The sequence below is a fragment of the Mytilus galloprovincialis genome, chromosome 12 (assembly GCF_965363235.1).
Source record: "Mytilus galloprovincialis chromosome 12, xbMytGall1.hap1.1, whole genome shotgun sequence".
NCBI lineage: Eukaryota > Metazoa > Mollusca > Bivalvia > Mytilida > Mytilidae > Mytilus > Mytilus galloprovincialis.
Window position 1 is genome coordinate 3847111 of NC_134849.1, and position 27616 is coordinate 3874726.

Genomic DNA, 27616 nt, shown 5'->3' on the forward strand with positions numbered 1-27616 from the left:
CGTTTTGTTGAATAAACAGGGTAGAAAAGGCAATGTTATCCGGATGAAATTGAATTGTTGATGTGTACAGAAATCTATATATTGACATATTTTTATTTATTTTCCCTTTTAAATTCCAGATTTGTTAATATTTAAACATCTTTTGTACTTTTTATTCAAACTTACCCGCTTTTATACAACCGGATAGAAGTTAAAGGACATGCGCCTCATATATTTCCACATTCTTGGGTTTCCTATCGAAAGTCCTAACGAAAGTAATACTCATTAATTCAGAATAATACGTAATGATAAAATTATAACAGGAGTTTCTGGTCAAATAAATAAAGTAAGTGTCTATAAAGTTATACGATTAAGACTAATATTTAATTTTCCACGTTTAAAATCCAAATGATTATTTTACTTTCGGTTTCCCTTTCTAAAGTATGTACACAACTGTTAAAGTTGAATTTTAAAAAAATGTATGCATTCTACCGCTGTGCAATACAAAGCTTGATGTTGACACTGTACATGGAGTAATGGTACAAAATTCACTGCAGATACGCATTTCGATATATATTCTCTTCAATTATGCTTACGTTGAAGAAGAGCTTATAACACAGCTGCAAAAGATCAATAGTATAAAGTAAAGAAAAAAAGGACAAAAATCCATAGTTATGCATGAGGGAGTCACAGTCATTAATTTTAATGATTTCAAACATTTTCGTTTATGTGTGTGTTGCATTTTAACGTTGAGTCGTTTGTGTTTTCTCTTATTTTTGAGATATTGAGATAAGACGTGGCACGGTACTTGTCTATCCCAAATTCATGTATTTGGTTTTCATGTTATATTTGTTATTTTCGTGGTGTTTTGTCTGATGCTTGGTCCGTTTCTGTGTGTGTTACGTTTCGGTGTTATGTCGTTGTTCTCCTCTTATATTTAATGCGTTTCCCTCGGTTTTAGTTTGTTACCCCGATTTTGTTTTTTGTCCATGGATTTATGAGTTTTGAACAGCGGTATACTACTGTTGCCTTTATTTGAAACAGTACTATTTCAATAAAAGTATATCCATTTTGATAATTGACTGGACAGATGTTTTTACAACCTGTAACTTGTGTCCGCGAAAGCTGTTGTTGGTGGGCGTAAAGGGTATATCTATACACATAATTACCATACTGTTGTCAAGTCATTAAAGATTGCATATTTTGGCGTTAATATTGAGTCACTGAAAAGGTCTTTGCATCGGAACTAAACACATTTATTCTAAAAACAGTTGTTGGCATGACACGGGTTATGTTCTTCTCATATATGTTATGATGGTATGATACTAAACCCCTAACGGGAAGGATTGTGCCTGATGTTCATATGATGAAATCATAATCTTTCAGTCAGTTTAATTGAAGTCTGGAGCTGGCATGTCAGTTAACTGCTAGTAGTCTGTTGTTATTTATGTATTATTGTCATTTTGTTTATTTTCTTTAGTTACATCTTCTGACATCAGACTCGGACTTCTCTTGAACTGAATTTTAATGTGCGTATTGTTATGCGTTTACTTTTCTACATTGGGGAGGGTTGAGATCTCACAAACATGTTTAACTCCGCCGAATTTTTGCGCCTGTCCCAAGTCAGAAGCCTCTGGCCTTTGTTAGTCTTGTATTATTTTAATTTTAGTTTCTTGTGTACAATTTGGAAATTAGTATGGCGTTCATTATCACTGGACTAGATAGATATAGGAAGATGTGGTGTGAGTGCCAATGAGACAACTCTCCATACAAATAACAATTTAAAAAGTAAACCATTATAGGTTAAAGGACGGCAGTATATATTTGTTTAGGGGCCAGCTGAAGGACGCCTCCGGGTGCGGGAATTTCTCGCTACATTGAAGACCTGTTGGTGACCCTCTGCTGTTGTTTTTTATTTGGTCGGGTTGTTGTCTCTTTGACACATTCCCCATTTCCATTCTCAATTTTACAATAGAACGCGAAATAAAATTGTCATTTCCCGATGAACGAACCATTAAAAAATTCTTGCACTTTGATCTTTTTATCGATATCACAAAACACGGTATATAACAAACCTTTTTCAAGACTGCACCTGAAATAAAAATGGTAAAACACGTTGCACGAAAATAACCCTTTACCACCCTCGTTGTTCAATAATACAAAAAAGTACAACTAAAAGCACAGAAAATATTGAACAGTCTAGCAAACCACACAGATCAGTCTAAATAAGTATAACGTCTTGAAAGCCTATTTTTTTTTTTGCTGCAACACCCTCCTTACTATAACGTAATACGCCTTCATAGCAAAAAAACTCAAATATAGCCTTTCAAGACGGCATACTAATTTATTGATAAATCGCATACACCCTGCTCTTCATAAGAAAAGAAGCACATACACAAAGCTAAACAACATTTAACAGAACACGGGTCAGTGGACTGAAATGCTACGGAGATGGAATGTTTAGCGAAAACAACAGGCGCACAAGTATCATTTGAAGCATATATTGACCACAGAATTTACCTTACTTGGTATAAAAACAAAAACATAAGACAATATGGCAATATGAAATAGCTTAGTAGTTAAAATAAGATTGAAAATACGCTGAAATATGGAAATTATCGCACTATGTACCGATTCTTTAGACACATTTGAACTCTTGTTGTTGTCAATATTGTTCACACATTATGAGATGGTTTTAAATCATCTGAATGTAATGTTATAGACGAATAATTAAAGCAGTAGTAACTTTGCCTGCCTGTGCAGCTTTTTCAGGTATCATTGTCTTACAAACACGTTGTTGCGGTTGCTTGTTTAATTGCTATTGATAAGAAGAAGCAAACATCTGCCTTGCAAATGACCTAGCGAGTCTGAGATTTCTGCAGTATTTAAATTATTACTATGTCCTCTTCTAGTTGATCGCAGAGAAACGTTCGAGTCGGAAAGTTTACTTTTTAATTAAGTCTAACTTAGATATTGAAATAACATCAGTGTTTATACATGATCTCTTGTTGTGGAGAACTGTCCACCAAGAATGGTGCTGTAGTTACGATTTTCTATACTTTTCCCACCAATATTTAGATGATTGGCCTCAATATATAAATCAGATATACATTGGGTATTATAGGGCACTAGGGTTTACTGTCAAAACAAAAAACTTTGTAACCTTCTATAATTTTGATATTTTATTGGAAAACGCCGCCTTTTTGAATTTTCAAGCTGGTTTCATAGCAAATATTTTTCTAAACACACAGCACCATTGCAAATTTGCCCTTAGATTTGGACTTATATGAATGATATAATTTATGTTGATTTTGGTATTTTTTGACGGCCATCTTAAATAAAGGCCGTCATTTCGAAATTTCAAGAAAGGTTTATATCTCACATTGTTTGAACACCGCGCCAAATTCGGTGCTTTTATCAACAAATAAATATGTTTGTCACCGATCCGATCGACTACTTATTTGGACAAAGCAACAATGCCGGCGCATACTTTTGAATAGCGGAAAGCTTTACGCCCATTTGATGCCTATACATTTCCATGTGTTTATTTCCTTGTATGTATCTTGTGGTTGTCGTACTTGCTATTATCTGTCATCATTGCCTTTGCTACATGATGAATAATTAGCACCTGTAAGTGAGGATAAAATGGGTAGGAATTTGGCTCCTATGGACATTTTGACACAATTATATCTGAAATAGTAAATAAGAGCAACAGTATTATACCACTGTTCAAAAGTTATCAATTGATTGAGGGAAAACAAATCCAGGCTTGACACTGAAACTGAGGGAAACACATCCAACTATAAGAGGAAAACGACACTAGAGGTAGTAAATATAAATCTTACGTTGTTGAAGCATCTACGAGAACGATTTTCAAATTGTAGAAATAATTGCGGAAACTTTGCTACTATTGTAAAATGTATTAGCAGCAAATTAATAGTTTACCTAGCCATTTTAAAACTTTATGTGAATAGCAAAAATGCTTGATTTCCTTTTTAGGTTCGACAATGATCCCTAAAATTCAAAAAGATTTTTTGCTGTTATTCCAATGTATAATTGACTTTGGAGCAGAAGTACTGAGAGATTTTACAGAAGAAAAGATCAAAATAAAATACAACACTGATGACTTTACAACATTTCTGGAAAACACAAAACACGCTTTTTACCATCAGTGGGACAAGAAAAAATTATTATGTTGCGAATGTCCTGCTTATGGATGTAGTATTTCAAGAACAGGGAAAATGGACCAAAAAATATATGACAAGTTATACCTTTATACTAGTTCAATGAAATGTCCAAGTGGTCACGAAAAGAAGAGTGGTTCTAGCGTTACTCAAACTTGTATATGTCGATATACTGCAAAGCAGATATTGATAAATGCTTTGGATTTAAGCGACTTAAACGCGTTATTAATAGGGTTACGCTCAATAAACACACCAATGATTTGTCATCCAGAGGTAGTATTAATTAATGAAATTATGAATGTACGGGGAACCGTATGCCATGCAGTAACTACAACGACGTTTTCAGAACCAGAACTGATTAGCCTATGGGCAAAATTTACAAATGCATTGTACAACTTGTGCCCCGGAGGTCCAAAAAATTTAAAGTGGTTAAAAAAGACAATCGAAACAACAAAAAAGACAATTTTGAGCGACGAAGATGTCCAAGAACTAATGGGTAAAACTGACATGCAAGAAATGGTAAGATTGTTTTTCTTTGTATTTTTAAAATTTATTTAAAACTGAGTTATTCATGTTCACCCGGATTTGTTTTTTCTTAAACGATTTATGACTTTTGATCACCGATATACTACTGTTGCCTTTATTCATGTGTATTGTAAACATATCTTAGAAAATAATTTGGAATCATTAGTTAGCAGGAATTATTTTGGACACCTGTAGCATGTGTAGAGACCGAAGGCGACAACTCGTAAATTAGCGCAAACTATCTTGTGTTAAATAAATTCAGCATTTTTCAATGGTTTAAAAATTCTAAGTCACAAATATGTTTTTTTATTTTAAATACCATCCTTTGTTTTATAGGATTCAAAACAAAACAGAGAGGATATTTTCACAACAAACAAACTTAATCTGAAAGTCCGTAATCAAATAACAAAATCAATAGCTCAAACACACCAAACGAATGGATTACAACTGAAATATTCCTGACTTGGCACGTGCATTTTCTTATGTAAAAACTGGTGGATTAAACCTGGTTTAAAGCTTATTTAACGTCTCATTTGTATGTTAGTCGCATACAATTCCATGATTGGACAATGATGTGTGAACAAAACGTACACACATACATATAATAGGAAAACATGTCAAAAATAGGATACCGCAGTCAAAATTGTTTTAAAGTCTTAAAATCACTATAAACACAAACAGATATATGTAACAAAGAAACACAAAAGGAAATATAGACAAAGCACATATAAAAAATACTAGTGGGAATAATCCTAACATATTTATTGAATCTCTCCCATAATTAAGATCTGAAAGGGTCGATAATTGGATTGATAAAGTATTTCTATCTTAATTTTTATAACATGTAGAGTACATAGCCACATTGAATAAACATCACCGGAAAACAGATAATAAAAGTAATGTTCATAAAGACAAATAAAAGAATACTATGACACGTTATTAAGATGATAAACAACGTCAGTATTCAGAATCTATACTATAAGACCATCGTGTATTATTTGTGAAGTTGAAAAGATCATTAGACATTTCTGTTTTCATTATGTGGAAAAATGGTAACGACATGAATCAAAATTACAGCCTCTGACTTTTAAATGTTTATTACCGTGAACTCGTGGGTAGCAAAAATGTCTTAAAAATTCACAACGAATATATATCCAGTTGAGAGGAATCAGGACTTTAGAAGCGCTACGACATTAGATCCGGTCAGAGCTGTATACACCTTATCGCTAATCCCGTCTGACCTGGCCGCTTGAACTTTTGACGCATACAACAATCACTTTTCCATTGTGGCGTCTGATATTTTGTTTTATGACGTAAAAATTTACGGGAACCTTTGGGATATCCAGTAATTGCGGACAAATAGCGATAAGGTGTATTAGAAAATGACCAACGACCATTATTGTTACTTAAGGGGGCTGGCGGGTCTTAATCAAATTTTTTATTTAATATAGAATTTCGCTATATTTTTCTTTAAATGAACTTTATCTTATACTAAGTAGAAAAATGAAATAAAAAAAATGGTATCACCGTTCATTAACGCTCACAATCTGCCTTCGAAAGAAGCATACATTTTTGTTAATGTCCTTTTTTAGCTCACCTGGCTCGAAGGGCCAAGTGAGCTTTTCTCTTCACTTGGCGTTCGTCGTCCGTCGTCGTCCGTCGTTGTCGTCGTTAACTTTTTACATGTTGAACTTTTTCTACAGAACCACTGAGGTGCTGACCAAGTGTGGTTACTTTGTAGTCGATCCATCATCCAAGATGGCCGCCAGCGGGGGACTCAGTTTAACATAGGACCCTATGGGAAATGCATACAAATGACTTCTTTTAGAGAACCACTGAATGGAATGAAACCAAACATAGCATGAAAGTTCCTAATGAGATGCTGACCAAGTGTTGTTACTTTGTTGTCATTGCAACATCCAAGATGGTCGCCAGTGGGGGGATTTAGTTTAACATAGGACCCTATGGGAAATGCATACAAAAGTCTTCTTCTAGAGAACCACTGAATTGAATGAAATCAAACATAGCATGAATGTTCCTTTCCGTATGAGGAGCTGGCCAAGTGTTGTTACGTTTAGCCAAATTTAATATTTTTTTAAATGATTTCAAAAACCCAAGTAGAATCAGGTGAGCGATACAGGCTCTTGAGAGCCTCTAGTTTCTGTTGAACTAATAGGAGAAAAAGCGGTAATATCAACATTAAAAAAGAACTAAATTACAGAAATCGCTTAAATTTTACAATTATTTAGTTTATGTATAGCTTATTCGAAACAACAATAAAAAAAATATATCACCGATGATTTAAAAATGATATTTAAATTTTAATGCCAAAAAAATGGGATTTTTTTCACCAAAGGGAGATAATTTGGAGCTTTTTATACGACCGCAAAAATTGAAAATTTTTTGGTCGTATATTGGTATCACGTTGGCGTCGTCGTCTGCGTCGTCGTCGTCCGAATACTTTTAGTTTTCGCACTCTAACTTTAGTAAAAGTGAATAGAAATCTAAGAAATTTTAACACAAGGTTTATGACCACAAAAGAAAGGTGGGATTGATTTTGGGAGTTTTGGTCCCAACATTTTAGGAATTAGGGACCAAAAAGGGCCCAAATAAGCATTTTCTTGGTTTTCGCACTATATCTTTAGTTTAAGTAAATAGAAATCTATGAAATTTTCACACAAGGTTTATGACCAAAAAAGAAAGGTTTGAATTGATTTTGGGAGTTTTGGTTCCAACAGTTTAGGAATTAGGGACCAGAAAAGGGTCCAAATAAGCATTATTTTGGTTTTCGCACAATAACTTTAGTATAAGTAAATAGAAATCAATGAAATTTAAACACAAGGTTTATGACTACAAAAGGAAGGTTGGGATTGATTTTGGGAGTTGAGGTCCCAACAGTTTAGGAAGTAGGGGCCAAAAAGGGGCACAAATAAGCATTATTCTTGGTATTCGCACCATAACTTTAGTATAAGTAAATAGAAATCTATGAAATTTAAACACAAGGTTTATGACCACAAAAGGAAGGTTGGGTTTGATTTTGGAAGTTTTGGTCCCAACAGTTTAGGAATAAGGGGCCAAAGGGTCCAAAATTGAACTTTGTTTGATTTCATCAAAAATTGAATAATTGGGGTTCTTTGATATGCAAAAGCTAACTGTGTATGTAGATTCTTAATTTTTGGACCCGTTTTCAAATTGGTCTGCATTAAGGTCCAGAGGGTCCAAAATTAAATTTAGTTTGATTTTAACAAAAGTTGAATCCTTGGGGTTCTTTGATATGCTGAATCTGAAAATGTACTTAGAATTTTGATTATTGGCCCAGTTTTCAAGTTGGTCCAAATGGGGGTCCAAAATTAAACTTTGTTTGATTTCATCAAAAATTGAATAATTGGGGTTCTTTGATATGCCAAATCTAACTGTGTATGTAGATTCTTAATTTTTGGTCCCTTTTTTAAATTGGTCTACATTAAAGTCCAAAGGGTCCAACATTAAACTAAGTTTGATTTTAACAAAAATTGAATTCTTGGGCTTTTTTGATATGCTGAATCTAAACATGTACTTAGATTTTTGATTATGGGCCCAGTTTTCAAGTTGGTTCAAATCAGGATCCAAAATTATTATATTAAGTATTGTGCAATAGCAAGAAATTTTCAATTGCACAGTATTCAGCAATAGCAAGAAATCTTCAATTGCACAGTATTGTGCAATAGCAAGAAATTTTCAATTGCACAGTATTGCGCAATAGCAAGAAATAGAAAATATTTTCAATTGCACAGTATTGCACAATAGCAAGAAATATATAATTGCACAATATTGTGCAATAGCAAGAAAATTTCAATTGGAGTTATCTTTCTTTGTCCAGATTAGTAGTTGAATCAACTTAAATCATTGTTTTATACAATATACAATGTGTATTCACTTTTACTACCAACTGATAAATTAAAACATCTTTACCATTCAGTGATAACAAGCACTTTATTTTACATTTTAATATTTTATGATGTATTTAAATGAGTAGTTATTGTTGCAAATTCCATTAGAAATTTGAATTGAGATCAGTTTTGGAAAAAGCGAAAGGGGAATGTGAAAAAAAAGTGAAAAGGGGGGGGGGGTTAAATTTTTCTCATTTCAAATTTCCTAAATAAAAAGAAAATTTCTTCAAATATTTTTTTGAGAGGATTAATATTCTGTGTCAGAAACCTATGCTGTGTCAACTATTTAATTACAATCTAAATTTAGAGCTGAATCCAGCTTGAATGCTGTGTCCATACTTGCCCCAACCGTTCAGGGTTCAACCTCTGCGGTCGTAAAAGCTGCGCCCTGCGGAGCATCTGGTTAAATGATATCTACATTTTAAAAGTCACCTGGGACCAACACGAATTGATTTTTTGGAATGATTTTTGTATCATATGATGAAGTACCAACTACTAAAGGTAATTGATAAAATTTGTAATGAAAAATAAATGTTTAATTTTATTCTGAAAATCTTATACCCGCTAGCGCTCCTTAACTATGCTCAAAGTAAAAACAGTAGTTTTATTAGGTCACAAGCTGGACCTTATTTCTATCAGTATAGGAAATATATAGGTCATATGTCTAGTAACAGTATGTCATTTTATAAAAGAAATTACTGACTTACATGCATGGGGTCAATGACTTTAGAATGTAAATATTAAATAACGATTACTTTGCTCATTTGATGTGATCGACTTCAATTTAGTCCAATCAAACTAAGTTGCAACGGAAAATGTTTAAGTTCTAATCTATAGCATTAAGCCCTAAATATACGTAGAAAAAAGTCTCCTAAAATTTAACTTGAGGAAAACTGAAAATCAGCAGTTTTAATTTCCTATGGAGATTAACATTGGAAGGGGAGATTAAAATTTATGTAAATTATGATTCTTTGATGGGCTATAAGTTCGTATAAGCTGTGTTGCCTTCCTACAGATTGAGCTGGTATGAACATCAAAATTTAGCTGATATAGTGTATTTCAATGCATAATACTTTTACTGTTTTTTCACATATAAGGTTCGAATTTTGAATATATATAGATGGGTTCTTTTCAAAGGTCTTTTTGCCAACAGCCAAATCTTGAAAATTGTCAGGATTTGCCTGCATTTCATTCACCCTGAACCACTCAATAAGTATTTTTGAATCCAAAGTTGAAATTGATAAATCGAAATCTGGAGTACAGAAAGACAAAGTATTGTCATCTGCATAGTTATATAAACTACCATTTTTAACAAAAAGAAAAATATCATTTATAAATATGATAAACAACATGATTGCCAATGAGACAACTGTCCTCAAGAAACTAAAATGACACATACATTAACAACTGTAGGTCACCGTACGGCCTTCAACAATGAGCAAATCCCATACCGCATAGTCAGCTATAAAAGGCACCGATGTAAAACAATTCTAACGAGAAAACTACTAGCCTTATTTATTTTTAAAAATGAACGAAAAACAAATATGTAACGCTTAAACAGACGACAACCACTGAATTACAGGCTCCTGACTTAGGACAGGCACATACATAAATAATGTGGCAGGATTAAACATGTTAGCGGAATCCCAAACCTCCCCCTAACCTGGGACAGTGGTATAACAGTACAACATAAGAACGAACTATAAAAATGTGTGCATTTTTCATTAAAGAAATTGCCAATTGCCAATTTGTGGCTTAGTGACCATTTTGAAAAAATAACGTGAAAATGTGATATTGTTTATATCTGTATATTATATTTGTTTGCTTCTTCATTGTTTAAAAAAACTTTAAACCACAAAAAGAAGAATAAAATGCTTTATAATTTTTATTAAATTGAGATTCTTTACCTTGACATGTTGAACAATTCAATAAATGGTCAAAGAAATCATGATTGCACCTCTTTTTTGCATTGGAATTGATTACTTTTCCTTCTTTTCTTCGTAAATTCCTCCGCAACGGAGCACCCGTGTCACACGGTAGTAAAATATAGTTCTTATATTTTTACATTAAGATTACTTGTAACCAGAAAATGCATATCATGTGATTACACTGCAAAATGTAACTGATTACAACTGGTTTCGATTAATGATTTCGATTTTCCAATGTATATTTATAGTATGTCTAATCCTGCGACATATACTCGTCCATTAGGAACATGTCCGATATCGTCTGTGAAACAAGTGTATTCTCCGATCTAGCGTCATTTGTTTGATATATTACTACTGTTTACTAGTTTTGTAATTATAACAATGTATTTAAAAAATTTAATCCGAAAGTTTAAAGGAAAAAAAACACAAATAGATGGACAGATAGAGCATTCTTATAAAATGAAGACATATTGGATCAATTTTTCACATAGGGTATGAAGAGCCTACAAGACAAACAATATCTGTGCTACTTTTACAATTGATACTTGATAGTCTTTTTCACATTTACATGTTACATGCAAAGGTTTCAAATGTCTGTTTGACATTAATTTTTCATTTTGCATATTTTATATTCTTATAGATGTCTCCAGGTGTTCAAATGATAGGCATCAAGTATCAATTTATAAAAGTAAACCAATAAAGGTTAAGGAACGGCCTTCGACACGTAGCCTTGGCTCACACCGAAACAGCAAGCTATAAAGGACCCCAACAATTACTAGTGTAAAACCATTCAATTGGGAAAAACCAACGGTCAAATTTATATAACAACGAGAAACGAGAAACATGTGTTTGTCTACATCTTCTGATATTCCGCAAAAATACACAGAAAATAGATAAGAAAAAGATGAAACCAGAATGACAGTAATGACAAAAGTATCATTGGTATTAATCGAAAGTTTGTATATTTCTTTGTTAAATTATAGATGGCAGCCACCAATAAGGAAGCAATAAAAATCCTGCAAGGTGAGACGATTGAAATAAAAGCTCATGTTGATGAAAAGCTTCAGAAAATGTCAGATCAACAAATGGTTAATTTTTGAACTTTTAGAAAGTATGTCTCTTCATGCAAAATTATTGCAGCGTTGTATTCTTTGTTTATAAAGCATGCTATTGTTTGTCCACTCCTGTAAGGCAATAAGACATACTTAATGGACAATTTTACAAGATAAGACATAAAATTTTATTAGAAATTTATTTCTTTTGATAAAAATATCTGGTTAAGCTTTTTAAGTTTAAAATGAGTAAAACTAAAAAAAAAAAGGTGAACAAATCAAAACTTTTATTTTCCTGTTGGCAGATAAGAAGAAGTAGGTTGATACGCTTATCTTAGCCATGACGTTTATTTTCGATTTATGAGTTCGACTGACCCTCTGGTATCTTTCACCTCTTTTATTCAAATCTATGTTAACGTAAACCAACTAGTATATGATAAATTGTGTCATTTTGATTTTCTCCACAAAAGTGATTTAGATGCCTCAGTAATTTTACGGTGATAATTTTTATGTAGATCAAGCTGTTATTCAAGTAAACATGGTAAAGGAAGATATTGCGAGAGAAGGATTGGCAACAAGAGAACATTTTGATAAACAATTGAAGTGGTTTGTGGAAAAAGGTAGTAAATGCACTCAATATATGAATGGTTTGCTTAGATATGGAGATTTGATCGTCTGTTTCAAAATAACAAGCTTTGAAAAAGAGTGTCATGCATATATTGAAAGTTTATTAATAACGGGAATTAAAAAGCATGAACAAAAATTAAAAGGTCCGTGTTTATGAAATATCACTAACTTAAAAAATTTAAGGGAAAGGTTTCTCTCTTGTTTTTTTCCAATACATTTTGTTTTTAACACTTGCAATTTTTTCTTTCAAACAATATGAAAACAAATATTTTATCAGATTTTCAAAATAGTAAATGAATCAACACGTTTGTAATCCGTTATACATATATTGCTCTTCAACCTCATATTTGATTTTGCCTTCCAAGTGTGTTCATACAAGAGTAACTAACGAGTAAATTGTAGACGGAACACGTCTCTCGGATTAAGTATTGTAATCCTTGCATATGTAATGGTTTTTATGCCCCACCTAAAATAGCATTATGTTTTCTGGTCTGTGGCTCCGTTCGTTCGCTCGTTCGTTCGTCCGTTCGTCTGTGCGTCCGTTCAGGTTAAAGTTTTTGGTCGAGGTAGTTTTTGATGAAGCTGAAGTCCAATCAACTTTTATGCTACACCTAAAATAGTAAAGGGGCATTATGTTTTCTGGTCTGTGGCTCAGTTCGTCCGTTCGCTCGTTCATCCGTTCGTCTGTGCGTCCGTTCAGGTTATAGTTTTTGGTCAAGGTAGTTTTTGATAAAGCTGAAGTCCAATCAACTTGAAACTGAGTACACTTGTTGCTTATGACATGATCTTTCTAATTTTAAAGCCAAATTAGACTTTTGACCCCAATTTCACGGTCCACTGAAAATAGAAAATGAAAGTGGGAGTGTCAGGTTAAAGTTTTTGGTCAAGGTAGTTTTTGATGAAGCTGAAATCCAATCAACTTGAAACTTAGTACATATGTTCCCTATAGTATAATCTTTCTAGTTTAAATGCCAAATTAGATTATTACCCAATTTCACGGTCCATGGAACATGGAAAATGATAGTGTGAGTGGGGCATCCGTGTACTTTGGACACATTCTTGTTAAAAAATCTTTTTTTTTCGATGGAGTGTTGCCGCATTTGTACTCCACATCTTCTTATATCTATGGAAATAAAGTGACAATCAGTAAATTATTAACGTCTGAAATTTATTTAATAGATATTTGAAAGGCTGATTTTTTTCTGGGACAAAGAAACACCTTCGTATGAGACATGTTTGAGTACGGCATCATTCTATTAGTTTAGAGCAAATGCATATGTTTTGATACTCGCTTGTTTTTCTTTCACACAGTTTTGGAAGACGAAAAGAAGAATGTGGTAGGTAAGCTATCTATTTCATGAAAAAGGACAAGCTTAGTGTGAAAAAGCTAAAACAAATGAAAGATAAACTATACTGTTTTGTCAACGAGGATTTTACTGTTACTGTTACTACGGTGGCGACAGAAGGTTGTTTTGAAATATTTTCATTAAGGTTTCTAACAATGTTATTTTTTTGCCGAGCATTCGACTTTTGTCGAAAAAAAACAAGACATAGCGATCCTTCATTCCGTCGTCGGCGTCCACAAATATTCACTCTATGGTTAAAGTTTTTGAAATTTTAATAACTTTCATAAATTATGTTTGATTTCTACCACATTTGGACAGAAAAATAAAGGCAACCGAAGGAAACCGCTGTTCGAAACTCATAAATCGATTGAGACAAAAACAAATTTGGGTTACAAAGTCAAATTGAGGGAAACGCATCAAATATAAGAGGAGAACAACGACACAACAGAAACACAACATTAAAATGTAACACAAACAGAAACGATCTTTAATATTAAAATGGCCTTTTTCCTGACTTGGTGCAGGACATTTTAAGAAAAATAGTGGGTTGAACCCGGTTTTGTGGTATGTCAAACCTTCCGCTTTTATGATAATGTTAATTATAACATTAAAATGGCAACATTACATGACAGGACTACAATACATATAAATGGTAGAACATATAGAACAGAGAAACACACAAATAATAGCTTACAAAAAGGTACCAGGTTTCGAATTTATTACGCCAGACGTGCACTTCGTCCACACAAGACTAACTAGTGACGCTCAGATGAAAAAAAGTTCGAAAGCCAAAACAAGTACAAAGTTGAAGAGCACTGAGGACCAAAAGTTCCAAAAAGTTGTGTCCAATACGGCTAGGGTTTTTCTTCCTGGGATAGGATCATCCTTATTATTTAGAAGCTTGTTGATGATCGTAAGATAGTATCCAAAAATAAATTTTGTAAAAAATAAATCCTGTTTATCCATAGTTTACTTATAAATAGACTTAGTTTTTCTGCCAGTTAACATTACATTCACTCTGTGGTTAAATATTTAGAAATTTTATCAACTTTATTAATCTATCTTTGATTTCTACCAAACGTAGACAGAAGTGTGTTGATGATCATAAGATAGTAATCAGAAATAAATTATGTCAACAAAAATTCGGTTTATCGGTTTTTGTCGAGCCTTCGACTTTAGTCGAAAAAGCGAGACATAGCGATCCTACATTCCGTCGGCGTCGGCGTCGTCGTCGTCGGCGGCGTCCACAAAAATTCACTCTGTGGTTAAAGTTTTTGAAATTTTAATAACTTTCTTAAACTATCCTTGAATTGTACGAAACTTGGACAGAAGCTTGTTTATGTTCATAAGATAGTATCCAGAAGTAAATTTTGTAAAAATAAAATTCCATTTTTTCCGTATTTCACTTATAAATGGACTTAGTTTTTTCTGCCAGGAAACATTACATTCACTCTGTGGTTAAAGTTTTTAAAATTTTAATAACTTTCTTAAACTATCCTGGAAATGTACAAAACTTGGCCAGAAGCTTGTTTATGATCAGGAGATAGTATCCAGAAGTAAATTTTGTAAAAATAAAATTCCATTTTTTCCGTATTTTACTTATAAATGGACTTAGTTTTTTCTGCCAGGAAACATTACATTCACTCTGTGGTTAAAGTTTTTAAAATTTTAATAACTTTCTTAAACTATCCTGGAATTGTAAGAAACTTGGCCAGAAGCTTGTTTATGATCAGGAGATAGTATCCAGAAGTAAATTTTGTAAAAATAAAATTCCATTTTTCCCGTATTTTACTTATAAATGGACTTAGTTTTTCTTCCAGTTAACATTACATACAGTCTGCAGTTAAAGTATTTAAAACATTTTTAAGATTCTTAAACTAGCCTGGATTTTTACCAAACTTGGACAGAAGCTTCTCACAATCAAAAGATAGTATCGAGAGGAATAATTTTATTGATTTTTTTCATCATTTTTGATGAGTGTTTGATTAACAGCAAAAGTAGGCGAGACACTGGGTTCCACGGAACCCTTACAAATTTTTTCATTATAAATGGACTCTGTGGTTAATATTGAAACAAATCAATTACTTTCCTACATTTCTTCCAAACTTGGACAGAAGCTTGTCTATGATCAAAAGCTTGTATATAGAAGGAAATTTTGTAAACATATATTTCCTGTTGTATGTATTAATTGTGTAAGAAAATTTATTCCTTAACACAGAAACTTTCTCTACTAACGGGACTGGTCACGTATAACGATGTCTATAAAAATAATCAGACTGATCTTGACCGTAGCTGATGTCAAGTGACTTTTTAGCAAATCATTTCACATTTACGAAGTGTTCTTCATAACTAAATGCTCAAGTTTAACAAAAAATCGTTTTTATCCTGGTACTTTTGATAACTATTTACACCACTGGGTCGATGCCACTGCTGGTGGACGTTTAGTCCCCGAGGGTATCACCAGCCCAGTAGTCAGCACTTCGGTGTTGACATGAATATCAATTATATGGTCATTTTATAAATTTTCTGTTTACAAAACTTTGAATTTTTCGAAAAACTAGATTACCTTAGCCATATTTGGCACAACTTTTAGGAATTTTTGATCCTCAAAGCTCTTCACCTTTGTATTTATTTGGCTTTTTAACTATTTTGATCTGAGCGTCACTGATGAGTCTTACGCGTCTGGCGTATAAAATTATAATCCTGGTACTTTTGATAACTATTATGAACTTTTATACATTTTGTCATTGCATAATGTGGTTTATCAAAAGATTTCTCGGATCGTTTTTTTAATATTGATCTTTGAACTTTCATGTATTTGTTCGTTGAATTTTCAGTAGCCGCCATCTTGTTTGATATGTAAACCATTTTACACAGCTGGGATGTTCTTTAAAACGATACGTCTAATTCTAACCCTTACAAATGTTTGTATTCAAATGTGAATTTTGATAAAGGGACATATATTAAACGAAAGGAACAAAAATGACGTCCCGAACGTGTTGGAGCTTGAACATGTGGAAAAGAATTAAACAAATATTCCTCCTCTGTTCACATTAATATTACTAAATATTACAATCCTTGTTAAATACTCATGTTCATAATTGGAGATTTAGAATTTAGATTGATTTTTTTTTTTTTTTGGGGGGGGGGGGGTCTTTTGGTTTATTTGATTTATAGCTCTTCAAAGTTGTCGTCAGTCCTTGAAAATCATTGACTTTTGAATATTTGGATATGAGCGTTCCTGTTAAAGGTAAATACTGATTAGCGCGATTTTTTTTTTTATGTTTTTATTGTTTTGTTGGTTTTTGATGTTATCATGTAAATGTTTCTCCCAAGATATCGCAAAACCTGACATAGCGTATCACATTATACAAACAACTGCCTCAGTCATTCCCCTTTCTGGTTTATAAATTCAGATAAAAAACAAAGGAGTAAGGACAATACTTTACGGAGGACAAATTGATATGCATATATGCCAGATAAATTGTCATAAACCTATAGCTATGTCCCTTCATTTGCAAATGGTTTCTTTCGTCATCGTATGCTTGCATATGGACAATTGTTATCAGTACTAACACAAAGTGGTTAAAATAGGATAGAACATATTCATTTAACAGTGTGAATTTTGAACTATATTTGAGTTCACTTAAGTAATACAAGTTGTCATGCAATCAATCTGTTTACCTAAAAGCCGTTAGTTATATAAAGAAAAAACCTAGGTACAGACTTTTTCGTCTTTTTAGTAAATGATAGGAAGGTGTGTACTAGTTATTATAACCGTAAACGATATTAAATGAATTGTCCTTCAATAAATGAACTGGCGTAAGCATGTACGGTGCAAATATTGACGGATAAACCATTTGTCAGACGATTTACTGGTCATTGCTACAAAATTAACTCGAACTGTTGTAACATGCATATGTATGTAAAAACGCAAAAAATGAGACTACACTGGGCTACAATGGGCTGACAAAATTTCAATATAAGCAAAGATAGAACAAATTGATATATCGTTAAAAAAACAATGTTTGAAATCTTTAAAAATCTCAAGTATCTCTTGTGATTTGTACAAACGTAAAGCTCTTCGGTGTTTGTATTATGTTTTTTTTTTACTCAGTATAACTGAAAATCAGTTAATTATCTAGATGCACATCTATTGCAGTAACATTGATATATCTACTGTTTTCAAATAACGTCAGAAACCAGAAAATATATGATGAATATACATGTATGTATGTTTGCTACAACAGGGACATCAATTGGTAATGTTAAAGAAGGACAGAACGATTGTAGTAGTTGCAAACAGAAGGACTTACAGATAAAAAAGTTAGCGGAGATTAATACCAAGTTTAAAGAGCGTAAATGGACAATAAAACGATTTCTGTCTCAACCAGATAGTATGTATATTTTATTAAAGAACTTGTATCTTTTGTTTTGTTTCTGACGTGAACGACGTTTTTAATTTAAAAGCAATAAATTTTGCATTTAAGACGATTGCATAATCATACAGATGGAACACATAAAAATGCATATCGGTTGATGTACCGCGATGTTTGGAGATCTTTAGTCTTTGATACACAAGGACTTATGCGATAACACTAGCGCTTCTCAATTATATCAGCTGCATGCGAGTAAATCATATTTTTATTCCTTTGACACATATCAGTGAAGTATGAGAAGGTTAAAAAGTTCCAAAATTGCTTCTTATAGTGACAGATATAAAAAGACCTTTAATTTATAGATCTATCAAAGTAGTGTTATAGTCTAGAACTGGTTCATGTTGAGCGACTTCATATTCTTAAACCAAAAACAAATTGCCAACGGGTGATCTTAATTGTTTTGCCAATCACCTCTGTAATTTTGTTATACTCTTGCTCGGCTCCTACATATATTCATATACACATATATATCTCCACAACAAGAAAGAAGCATATATACGTAAAAATAAAGACAGACAAACAAATAACTAAGTTTATCCTCCTACAAATGTACCTCCAACATTTTAAAATAGATAAAAGCAAATAAATTAACAAAACAATACGATTAACAGATTTAAGACATTTAAAATTTTAAATGAAACAAGAAAGAGTTTTCATACAAATATCATTATATTATTATTTAACAAGAACTATCTTTAAAAAAAGATATCCGACGTATTTAAATTTGAGTATATGTTTAAAACTATCATTTCGATAACCTTCAGAAGCACACTGACTTAATGATGCAGGACCTCTTTAATTAAATCTACATCTGAATGTAACTACAAGAAGGCGATTGCAGTGCACTGAAAACCTGCATAGTTTGACACAATTTGTCCTTGGTGGCAACGCCCGTTCACTACCTTCATCTTGTGAACAACAATGCTCTAACTATATAAAAATTAATGAATTACCAACAAAAAAACGTTACAAATTGATTTGTGAATATTCCGATTATATTTAAATAAGTGATTTACCATTTAAATAACGTTTTCTCTGTTTGTTTTCAGTATTCTCGGTCCTCGTATCTTTCTGTTTACATTCACCAAAACCCCGCGGAAATCTCACATGCGTAGGTGCGTTCTAAAAGTCATGTACGTTCGTACAACAAAGTTTACATTAAAAATTATATAATTGTCCCGAATAAACAGCTGTCATGGATTGGAGAAACAATAATTTTAATAAAATATAAATCTTTGTAAGATCTAGTTCAAATATTTATAGTTTTTCACTTGCTTTCCATCACGATATAATTAACGAGATGTTTTTTCAAACACAACCAAATCACCCACCATGACAGCATTTTGTCCAATCACAGAGAGGATTTTCGAGCATTCGTATTTTGTTGCCATAGTTAAGCGTCCTTAAGTTCAAAGGGCACAAACTAAAACTATACCGACTACGTCGGTATAAACAAGGTAAATATTGATAAAGTGTACGATAAAGTTCATATATATATGAGCCTATTATATACACGAGTAACTATTCATAAAAAGTGTCTGTATTACTTCTAACCCGAATAATTCAGTCGTTATATTCCGCTGATCTACAAAGGCTACATTAACGCCTGAACGCCTTCCTCGATCAAGACCGTCAACCGGAATTTTCACACCGCTTTGCAATATGGGAATTTTTATTTAAATTGGCAGCTAAAGAAGGAGGAGTTCCGGAGCTAATTGATGTTAAATGATGTAAACTGATGTTAATATGATATTGTTCTATTATATGTCATTATGATATATTTCTATTATGAATAACAATATACGTTGAACCACAAACGTCAAAATCATTCAATCGCGTAGTGGAATTAACTATTTTTGGATTCTTATAAATTCTATATATAACTTTTGGACTAGTTTAAATCTCGGTCTATTTCCTAAATTTATTCTTACATACTTTTGATTTTTTGACCCTGTATGCTAACATTCCCATGAAAATTTTAAAATTGTTTGTACGCACATTGAACGACAAATTTATGTGACGTATAAAATTTTCTGACGTCAGACACTCAAATCAATAAATGTGTTCGTAGATAGTAGATGTTTTTGTGTTCTGTTAAATTGTTCCTTTTAAAATTGTTAAACGATGATGACTGGTGTACCCATATTTTGACTATTTTATTTATTGTGTCTGTTTATTTAACGCATCAATGTAAAAATATCGGAAATTGATGAGACTGTCATTAAAGTGAGAGGGTTAGCGCTATAGAACCAGGTTTAATCCACCATTTTCTACATTTGAAAATGCCTGTACCAAGTCAGGAATATGACAGTTCTTGTCCATTCGTTTTTGATGCGTTTTGTTATTTGATTTTGCCATGTGATTATGGACTTTCCCAATTGATCTTCCTCTAAGTTCAGTATTTTTATGATTTTACTTTTTAATTGGTGTTAATTAATTATTATCGAATTTGTGTTAATTGAACACTAGTGTTTGGTAAGACAATTACAAGAGAGTTGCGGCGCAGACTCATTATCCTGATCGCCGCTGATTGGCTCTCTCTCACAGAGAGCAGGCGAAGCGGCCAATGATCATAGGGAGTTCAAGCCCTCTTGTGGGAGAAAATCGGACACGGAAAGGGCTTGAATTATTCGAGTTATATTACTTCATAAAAAGAGTTTAATACCCATGATTGTATCGTTTTTCTATGGCTGTGCTGTTAGGAAAGTCGTACAAAGCTTCTGATATGTTTTCTTTTAGTACGAGCTACCCTATTTATTTGGATGCAATAGAATGTTTAACTTTCTCTATCTCAAAAAGACAAGTTTTAAAACCATTTTTTTAAAGGATTCATTTGCATTTGAGAATAAAGGTAATATTAAGATAGTATTCTTGGTTTTAGTGCATTTATGACATTTACGCAGAAGTAAAGCTGGGGTCACACATTAACGTTTGTTAAGGCCTTTTTCGACCGGACCATTCCCGATTGAAATTTCACAATAATCTGATTGAGATCTGTTATTGTCGGTACACTGACGTGGGTATCATTGCAAAATTTCGTTTTTAATAACGGGGCTTTTACGGAACGGTTTCGGTAAAGACGGTTCGCATTCGACAAGATCTGGATGCAATCTTGACTCAATCGGTAAAAACACAGCAATGAAAATTTCTTAAGATAACGCAAGTTCCAGCGGACATCTTCTAGAGAGACAAAACATTGTTACGATTTTGGCCCGATACATCAGACTCTTTCACGACAAAGTTTCGATTTTAATCCGAATAGCATACATCGGCTGATTTTCATCAAATGTTACGGGACCAACCAAACTGATGGGATGCTAGGTAGACCTCTCCGGACCATTCTCTATCACTAGGAATATGTTACGAACGCATACAACTTCGTTAAGACAATGTTAGGACATTCCAGATTTTTGGGGAAAGCAGCCTGACTTTTTAAATTTTCATGTCTTAACGCTGTCTCAAACGTGAGCCATAATCGGCGCTGTGTCAACGCCGTAACTGCTAATTCAGCATATTTAGAATGTACTTCGAAAAATTGTCGTTGATGAATTCAAACGTATAAAGCTTGCTGCTGTTTTATATTTTGAATCGAAAAGCAGTTGCGGTCATTCCTGTATATATAAAATCAATTCCGGCTTACTTAATATTGATTCAAAGTATATACTTTCACTTTAAAAAGAATTGAAATATTAAGTCAATTTAGCTTTGTAAAATATTTTTCCGAGGTAATTTTTTTTTCATGCGAATTAGCTGATATGGTCTTTTTGTCGACTTCCTTTAGCTAGAAAGAAATTGTACTACTTTTTAAACAGAAATGATAACAAAAGCAAAACAAAGTTGAACAAACTAAAGATTATATAAGTTGTAATATTTTATTTTTATTTATTTTTCATTATGAACAGTGGAAGACATATCTGACGATCACAGTGACTACTCGTCTGATTATTCATCAGGTATAGAAATAGGTAAATATTCAGATATAAAACAGAAATATTTATATCCATAGAATAATGGTGACTAAAAAAAATGACTATTATCCACAGAGCCTACAATTTCGCAGAGTAAAAAACGGTTGTTTTCCATTTTATAAACTGCTGTCACAACCAGTATAAAAATCAATACAATATGCAAAATGATATGTCCATCATCTACTATTGGTCATGAAACCAAAGATTTAACATTTGAAAATTCGTAACATTTCATTTGACACTTTTACTCAAGGACGACGACAATACTAGAACTAACTCAAGATGAAATGGGGTTATTTATTTCATAAATATCAGTTGGTTTTAATGAAAATATAGTAAAGGTGTATCATAATCGTATAGAACATGTGTAGAATAATAAGTATGACCTTACAGTTATGTTCAAATTATAATAATTTTTGTCAAAGTTTAAAAGGCTTGTATTTTGTTTTATTGTGAATTACAAAAAAATGACCTAAAATGTGTAAAGGTTTATCTAAGAAACATGACATTCACTTTGGAACTACAGAAAGTTCGGGCTTCAACACGAAGTCTTGGATCATACCGAACGGCATGCTACAATAGGCCAAAAATGACTAGTGTAAAACAATTCAAACAGGAAAACCAACTACCTGATCTATACAAAAGACGAAAAAAACTTATGAACCACATCACCAAACGACAACCACTGAAAAACAGGCTCCTGACTTAGGACAGGTATATAAAAATTCAGCGGGTTTAAATGTTTGACAGGCGCTAACTTTCACCTTATTCTGAGAAAGTAATGAAACCTTTGTACTTGTTTGGCTTTAAAACTATTTTGATCTGAGTGTCACTGATGAGTCTTATGTAAACGAAACGCGCGTCTGGCGTATTGTATTATAAGCCTGTTACCTTTGATAACTATTTAAAATAGTCATTTTTGGGCATGGTATAGCTTGCTGTTCAGTGGGAGCCGATGATCTGTATTGAAAGCTGTACTTTGACCTATATTTGTTAACATTTTGTACATTGTAACTGATATGGAGAGTTGTCCCATTGGTACCCTGATGCTTTTATGTTATTTAATTTCAGAAGAATTAACCGATGAAGAATTTTCTGACAATAGTGACTATATAACTTGCCCATCGTCAGGTATGCAACATGAGAATGATTAAAACTTCTAATATACTAGTAATTTAAATAAAATGAAAAATGGAAACGGGGAATGTGTCAGAGAGACAACTCGACTAAAGAGCAGAAAAACAGACCACAAACGGGTCTCCGAAAACAGTGAAAGACCCCTGCATCAGGAGGCGGGCTTCAGCTGGCACCTTAACAATTGGTGTACTTGTTAATTGATAATGGACGTCATATTTTACTCCAAAACATAAAAACTAACTAAATTTAAAAATCATACAAGACTACATCATCTTACTTTTTTTTAATATAAACTTTTGATTGAAATAATAGCTTACAAACAATAAAGTAACCTCAGTGGTAGAGTTATCTACGAGGATAACCCAGTTATCACTAGCCTTTCAACACTGAGGTTGTTGGTTCTAATGTCGATTAATGGAGGTTGCATTCGTCACCAAATTTTACTTAAAAGGTAACAAGTATCCGGACGAAGATCGGTTGCTACGGTTATGTCACACGAGCCTGTTTGTCTTCGTTTCGTAGCTTTTTCAATAATCAGTATATACACATATCGTTACGTAAGCATGGTTATTGTGGTATTTAGGTTGTTCTATACAGTACTAAGCAAATGCAGATAAAACTGCATCAAATAAGTTTATATGTTTTTGCAACGTTTCTAATAAGAAGCAACCATAATTCGTGCACAAATCACTTGTGTCAACAAAACATTCACATACATAAAACGAATATTTCGTATATGTAAAGGTGCAGCTTTTACTGCGAGGTCAAAGGATTCGAGACAAATGATGATTGTTTACTATCATGATTCTTATTTTGCATGATGTTTATTTATTTATTTTTAATTTGATTTTTCTAAATGCTTAAATACAAACTACATAGGTTTCATGGTTATATACATTAGTTATATAAGTATCTTTTAAAAATGTTAAATAAGATAACAACATCCAACATAATCACTGAAACTGTTTAACATTTTATTAGAAATATATATATATATATATATACGAGTCTAAATTGAAAACTACGTTATATATATATGATTAAAATTTGGGCTGTAATATATATTATATACATGATATATATAAAAAGATATATAAAAAAAAATAAGAATAACACACCTGATCAGAGCGTATCAAATTATAAATAACATTCATTAAAAATTGCAACATCCTGTTTAGCATAAAATTGAAAGCCTTCTGGATTCGTAGACAAGTAATACAGTAGATTAAGAAAAATAAGAGTTTCTTTTAACCTGAAAAACACATATGTACTGCGGTAAATCAATCGTATTTATTAAAGTGCTCCTTGAATGCCATGTCTTTAATTTTTACAAAAATTATTTAAATTTAATTGACATAAATATTTACAATTAACATGTTTAACCATTTTTGTTTTGGTTATCAAGGATTGCTATAGAAGTTCTGTTATCATGGTTATGTCAAATTCATGGTTCAACAAAACAAAGGTGTCAGTTTGAAAATTTATCAAGTTGTTATATTATTTTTTATATTTTTTAATAAAAATGTTCACTGCATTATTAACTAAACACAACTGACACCATAAATCTATACTAGATTTAAGTAAATGGTGAAAATTGTCAAAGAACCATAAAATATATATGAAACATTCACAAAATGTTGCATAACATTTAAAATATTAGACACAGATATATATAGGTCATTATAGACTGATACTTGTTTGTAGTGTATTAAATATATGCGTTAATTCGTGAAATGATAATATTCATATAGCCTGTTATAAAACAACTAAACCTAATCATCATGGGTATTTATATTTAAAAAAAAAATAGTTTGTGTTTATAAGTTTCTGATAATTATTCAAATTTATTTGATTAATATTTATTTTTGTATTTCATACAGTATTTGTTGTCTTTGGATAGTGTAGAACAACATATTGATTGTACAACTTCAGGTTTGACTCAATCACGTCTTTTTCTGTTTCTAGTTAAATTGGAAAGCACACCAATACAGTGTTATGTGGAAAGCTCATTTGAATCAAGTCTAGAACAATTACGATTAATGATGAGGGAGCAGAGTTTGGACGGTTAGGCATATTTTATTACTTATTTTTTTATTGTATCTTTTTTTTTAACTTTATGGATTTCTTCGGTTTTTAAAGGGATGAATATCGCATTTGTGTCGATCTTAGTTATACTCCATGATAATGATGGCATTGTTTCGTCTTAAACAAAACATTTGTAAGTATCTTTTAGTTTTGAGTTTTCATTGTAGTTTAGTATCTTTATAATTTTTATTTTTTTTAAACAAAAGAATTGATGAAAAAAAAACCAAATAAGACAGATATGAACCTACCACGACATCTGAACTACAGGCTCATGACTTTGGACAGGTACATATGGAATATGGCGGGTCAAATGTTTTGAAGTTGACAACCCCCTAACCTAGGACAGTAGTTTTGCAACACAGCATAAGCACAAATTATAAAAATCAGTAAAAAAGGCTGAACACATTCGATCGATATAAAGCAGTTAAAAAATCTAACAATAACACAGACGTGACGTGGCATGATGTTTATTCATCAATAACAACAAATAGACAATATGTACAGATCTGAGTCACTGACTGCTAATTATGATAGCCAATAACAACAAATAACAAAATAATGTATCAAAGAACTTGTCATACAATGGATTTGGTGAAGAAAAAAAATCATTTTCTGTCTGAGAAAAACATTGTACAATGCCTTAATATAGATACCAAACTTTATCAGATATATTTCAAGATGACGCAAATCCCTCTTTAAGGCCAGAAAATGAACAGACGAGTTCAGACAACGACATTGTAAAGGTCAACCAATTTTTATCATGTGTACTGTAACTTATTTTATTTCTTTATAAGGGAGGGAGAAACTCCGTATACAGATAATATTTAAGGAAGAGCGCGATATGAAGTGGACTAGTGATATTCTCTATTCGTTCAAGGAAGAAAATAACGAGCGCTTCAGTGGAATAGAATTTTTCCATGTATCGAGCATCAACAAAGGCTAACTTGAACTGCATTGTGTACAGAGAATAATATTTTGGCTTAGTTTCAATAAACAATATATAACTATATGTATTACCTTGCTTGGCCAAGTTTTATAAGTTATGTGAACTATATGTGTCTTAAGCACTGAATCAAATATAACTTTCACTTATTTTCTGTTTCAATTGTTACATTTAAAAACAATATGATATTTGTTCAAAGATAGTTTAACATTATATAAATAGAGATCCACAATTTAATCATCTTTCAATTAAAATATTTTAATAAGAAGGAACATTCCAATAGCAATGCTGAAAATTGACAATTGCAACATAAGAAATTAAATTATTAAATATATGTTGTAAGTTTCTATTTAATTTTTTGATTGTTGTTTTTCAAAGTTGGTTACAATAGTATTGGTTTCTGATTATTGCTTTGGTCGCCACTATGGTAAAGAATTGTACGACAATTTGTAATTGTATATCATAATAATATTTTGCCCTTATGATATCACATATATTAGAAAGATGTAAGAACGAAATTGAAGGTTAGTACAGATAAACTTCTATAAATATGCCCCTGGGGATTAGATAAATATATATCCTTAATTTACTATTATATTTGAAGCATTATTTCTTCAATTCAAGTTCAATAATTTGTAGTATGCAAAACTAAAAATTTCATGTTGTTATTGAAAATCCAATATATTTGAATTTACATGGTGCACCATATATAATACATTTCCACATTTATTTTTTTGTAAGTGTTGCTTGCTTGTCATGCAACACTGTTTAGTAAATGTATTTCCTTTTAGCTCAAAGCTCATGAACAAAGTACTTACGAAACAATCATGCACTTGAAAGATCAACATTCAAATTTAGCTGGCTTGTTGTTAACAATGAAAATCCCAAAGGATTCATAGCATAGAAATACAAATGTATAAATTCAAAAGTGGATTTTGCTAATAAGTAAAAACACCCACATAAGTCCTTATTACAAATAAAAAGCTTTCGAATAATCATACACAGATAGTTTCTTAATTTCAATGTATAAGATGTCAGCCACAGGCACTTGTCTCAGAAAAAAAACAAATGTCAGCATAGTAAACCTCCAATCTTTTGAAAGATGCTGCAAACGGAAACACAATTATGTTGTATATTATGTACATATCTATGAATTAACTTCAACATTGAATAATTATTACCTATTAACCCATTTTAAATTATGTTTTTGCTTTGCGAATCATACATCTGTGTGTGGTATGTTATACTCTTTTCTAGCATGAATTAATGGTTGTTAGTTTATCATATTCAAGAGTAATTAGTTGAGCATTTTTAAACACTGATTAGGTAGAGTCAGCTAAACAACTACATCTTCATCATGAAATAAAAATTTCGCTTAAACTTTGTATTCGCTTTATGTGTTTAATTTTGATTTGTGTATTTTGTTTTCCTTATAAAATGATTTATAAATTAAATAAAAAGGTTTAGCTTTGTA

The 27616-nt window shown here is 32.1% G+C and overlaps 1 protein-coding gene across 2 annotated transcripts; it reads left to right on the forward strand.

Annotated features, from left to right (window-relative positions):
• The first annotated feature begins 212 nt into the window (after positions 1–212).
• LOC143054592 (uncharacterized) lies at positions 213–27616 on the forward strand. 2 transcript variants are annotated; one of them, XM_076227607.1, is made up of 10 exons: positions 213–325; positions 3979–4682; positions 11529–11568; positions 12113–12217; positions 13536–13565; positions 17821–17967; positions 21912–21974; positions 23049–23108; positions 25080–25178; positions 25994–27616. In XM_076227607.1, exons 2-10 carry the CDS (start codon positions 3987–3989, stop codon positions 26140–26142), a joined length of 1389 nt encoding a protein of 462 aa, XP_076083722.1. In that variant the 5' UTR covers positions 213–325; positions 3979–3986; the 3' UTR covers positions 26143–27616. The 2 variants fall into 2 exon arrangements, with proteins under 2 accessions (XP_076083722.1, XP_076083723.1); XM_076227608.1 differs by lacking the exon at positions 12113–12217.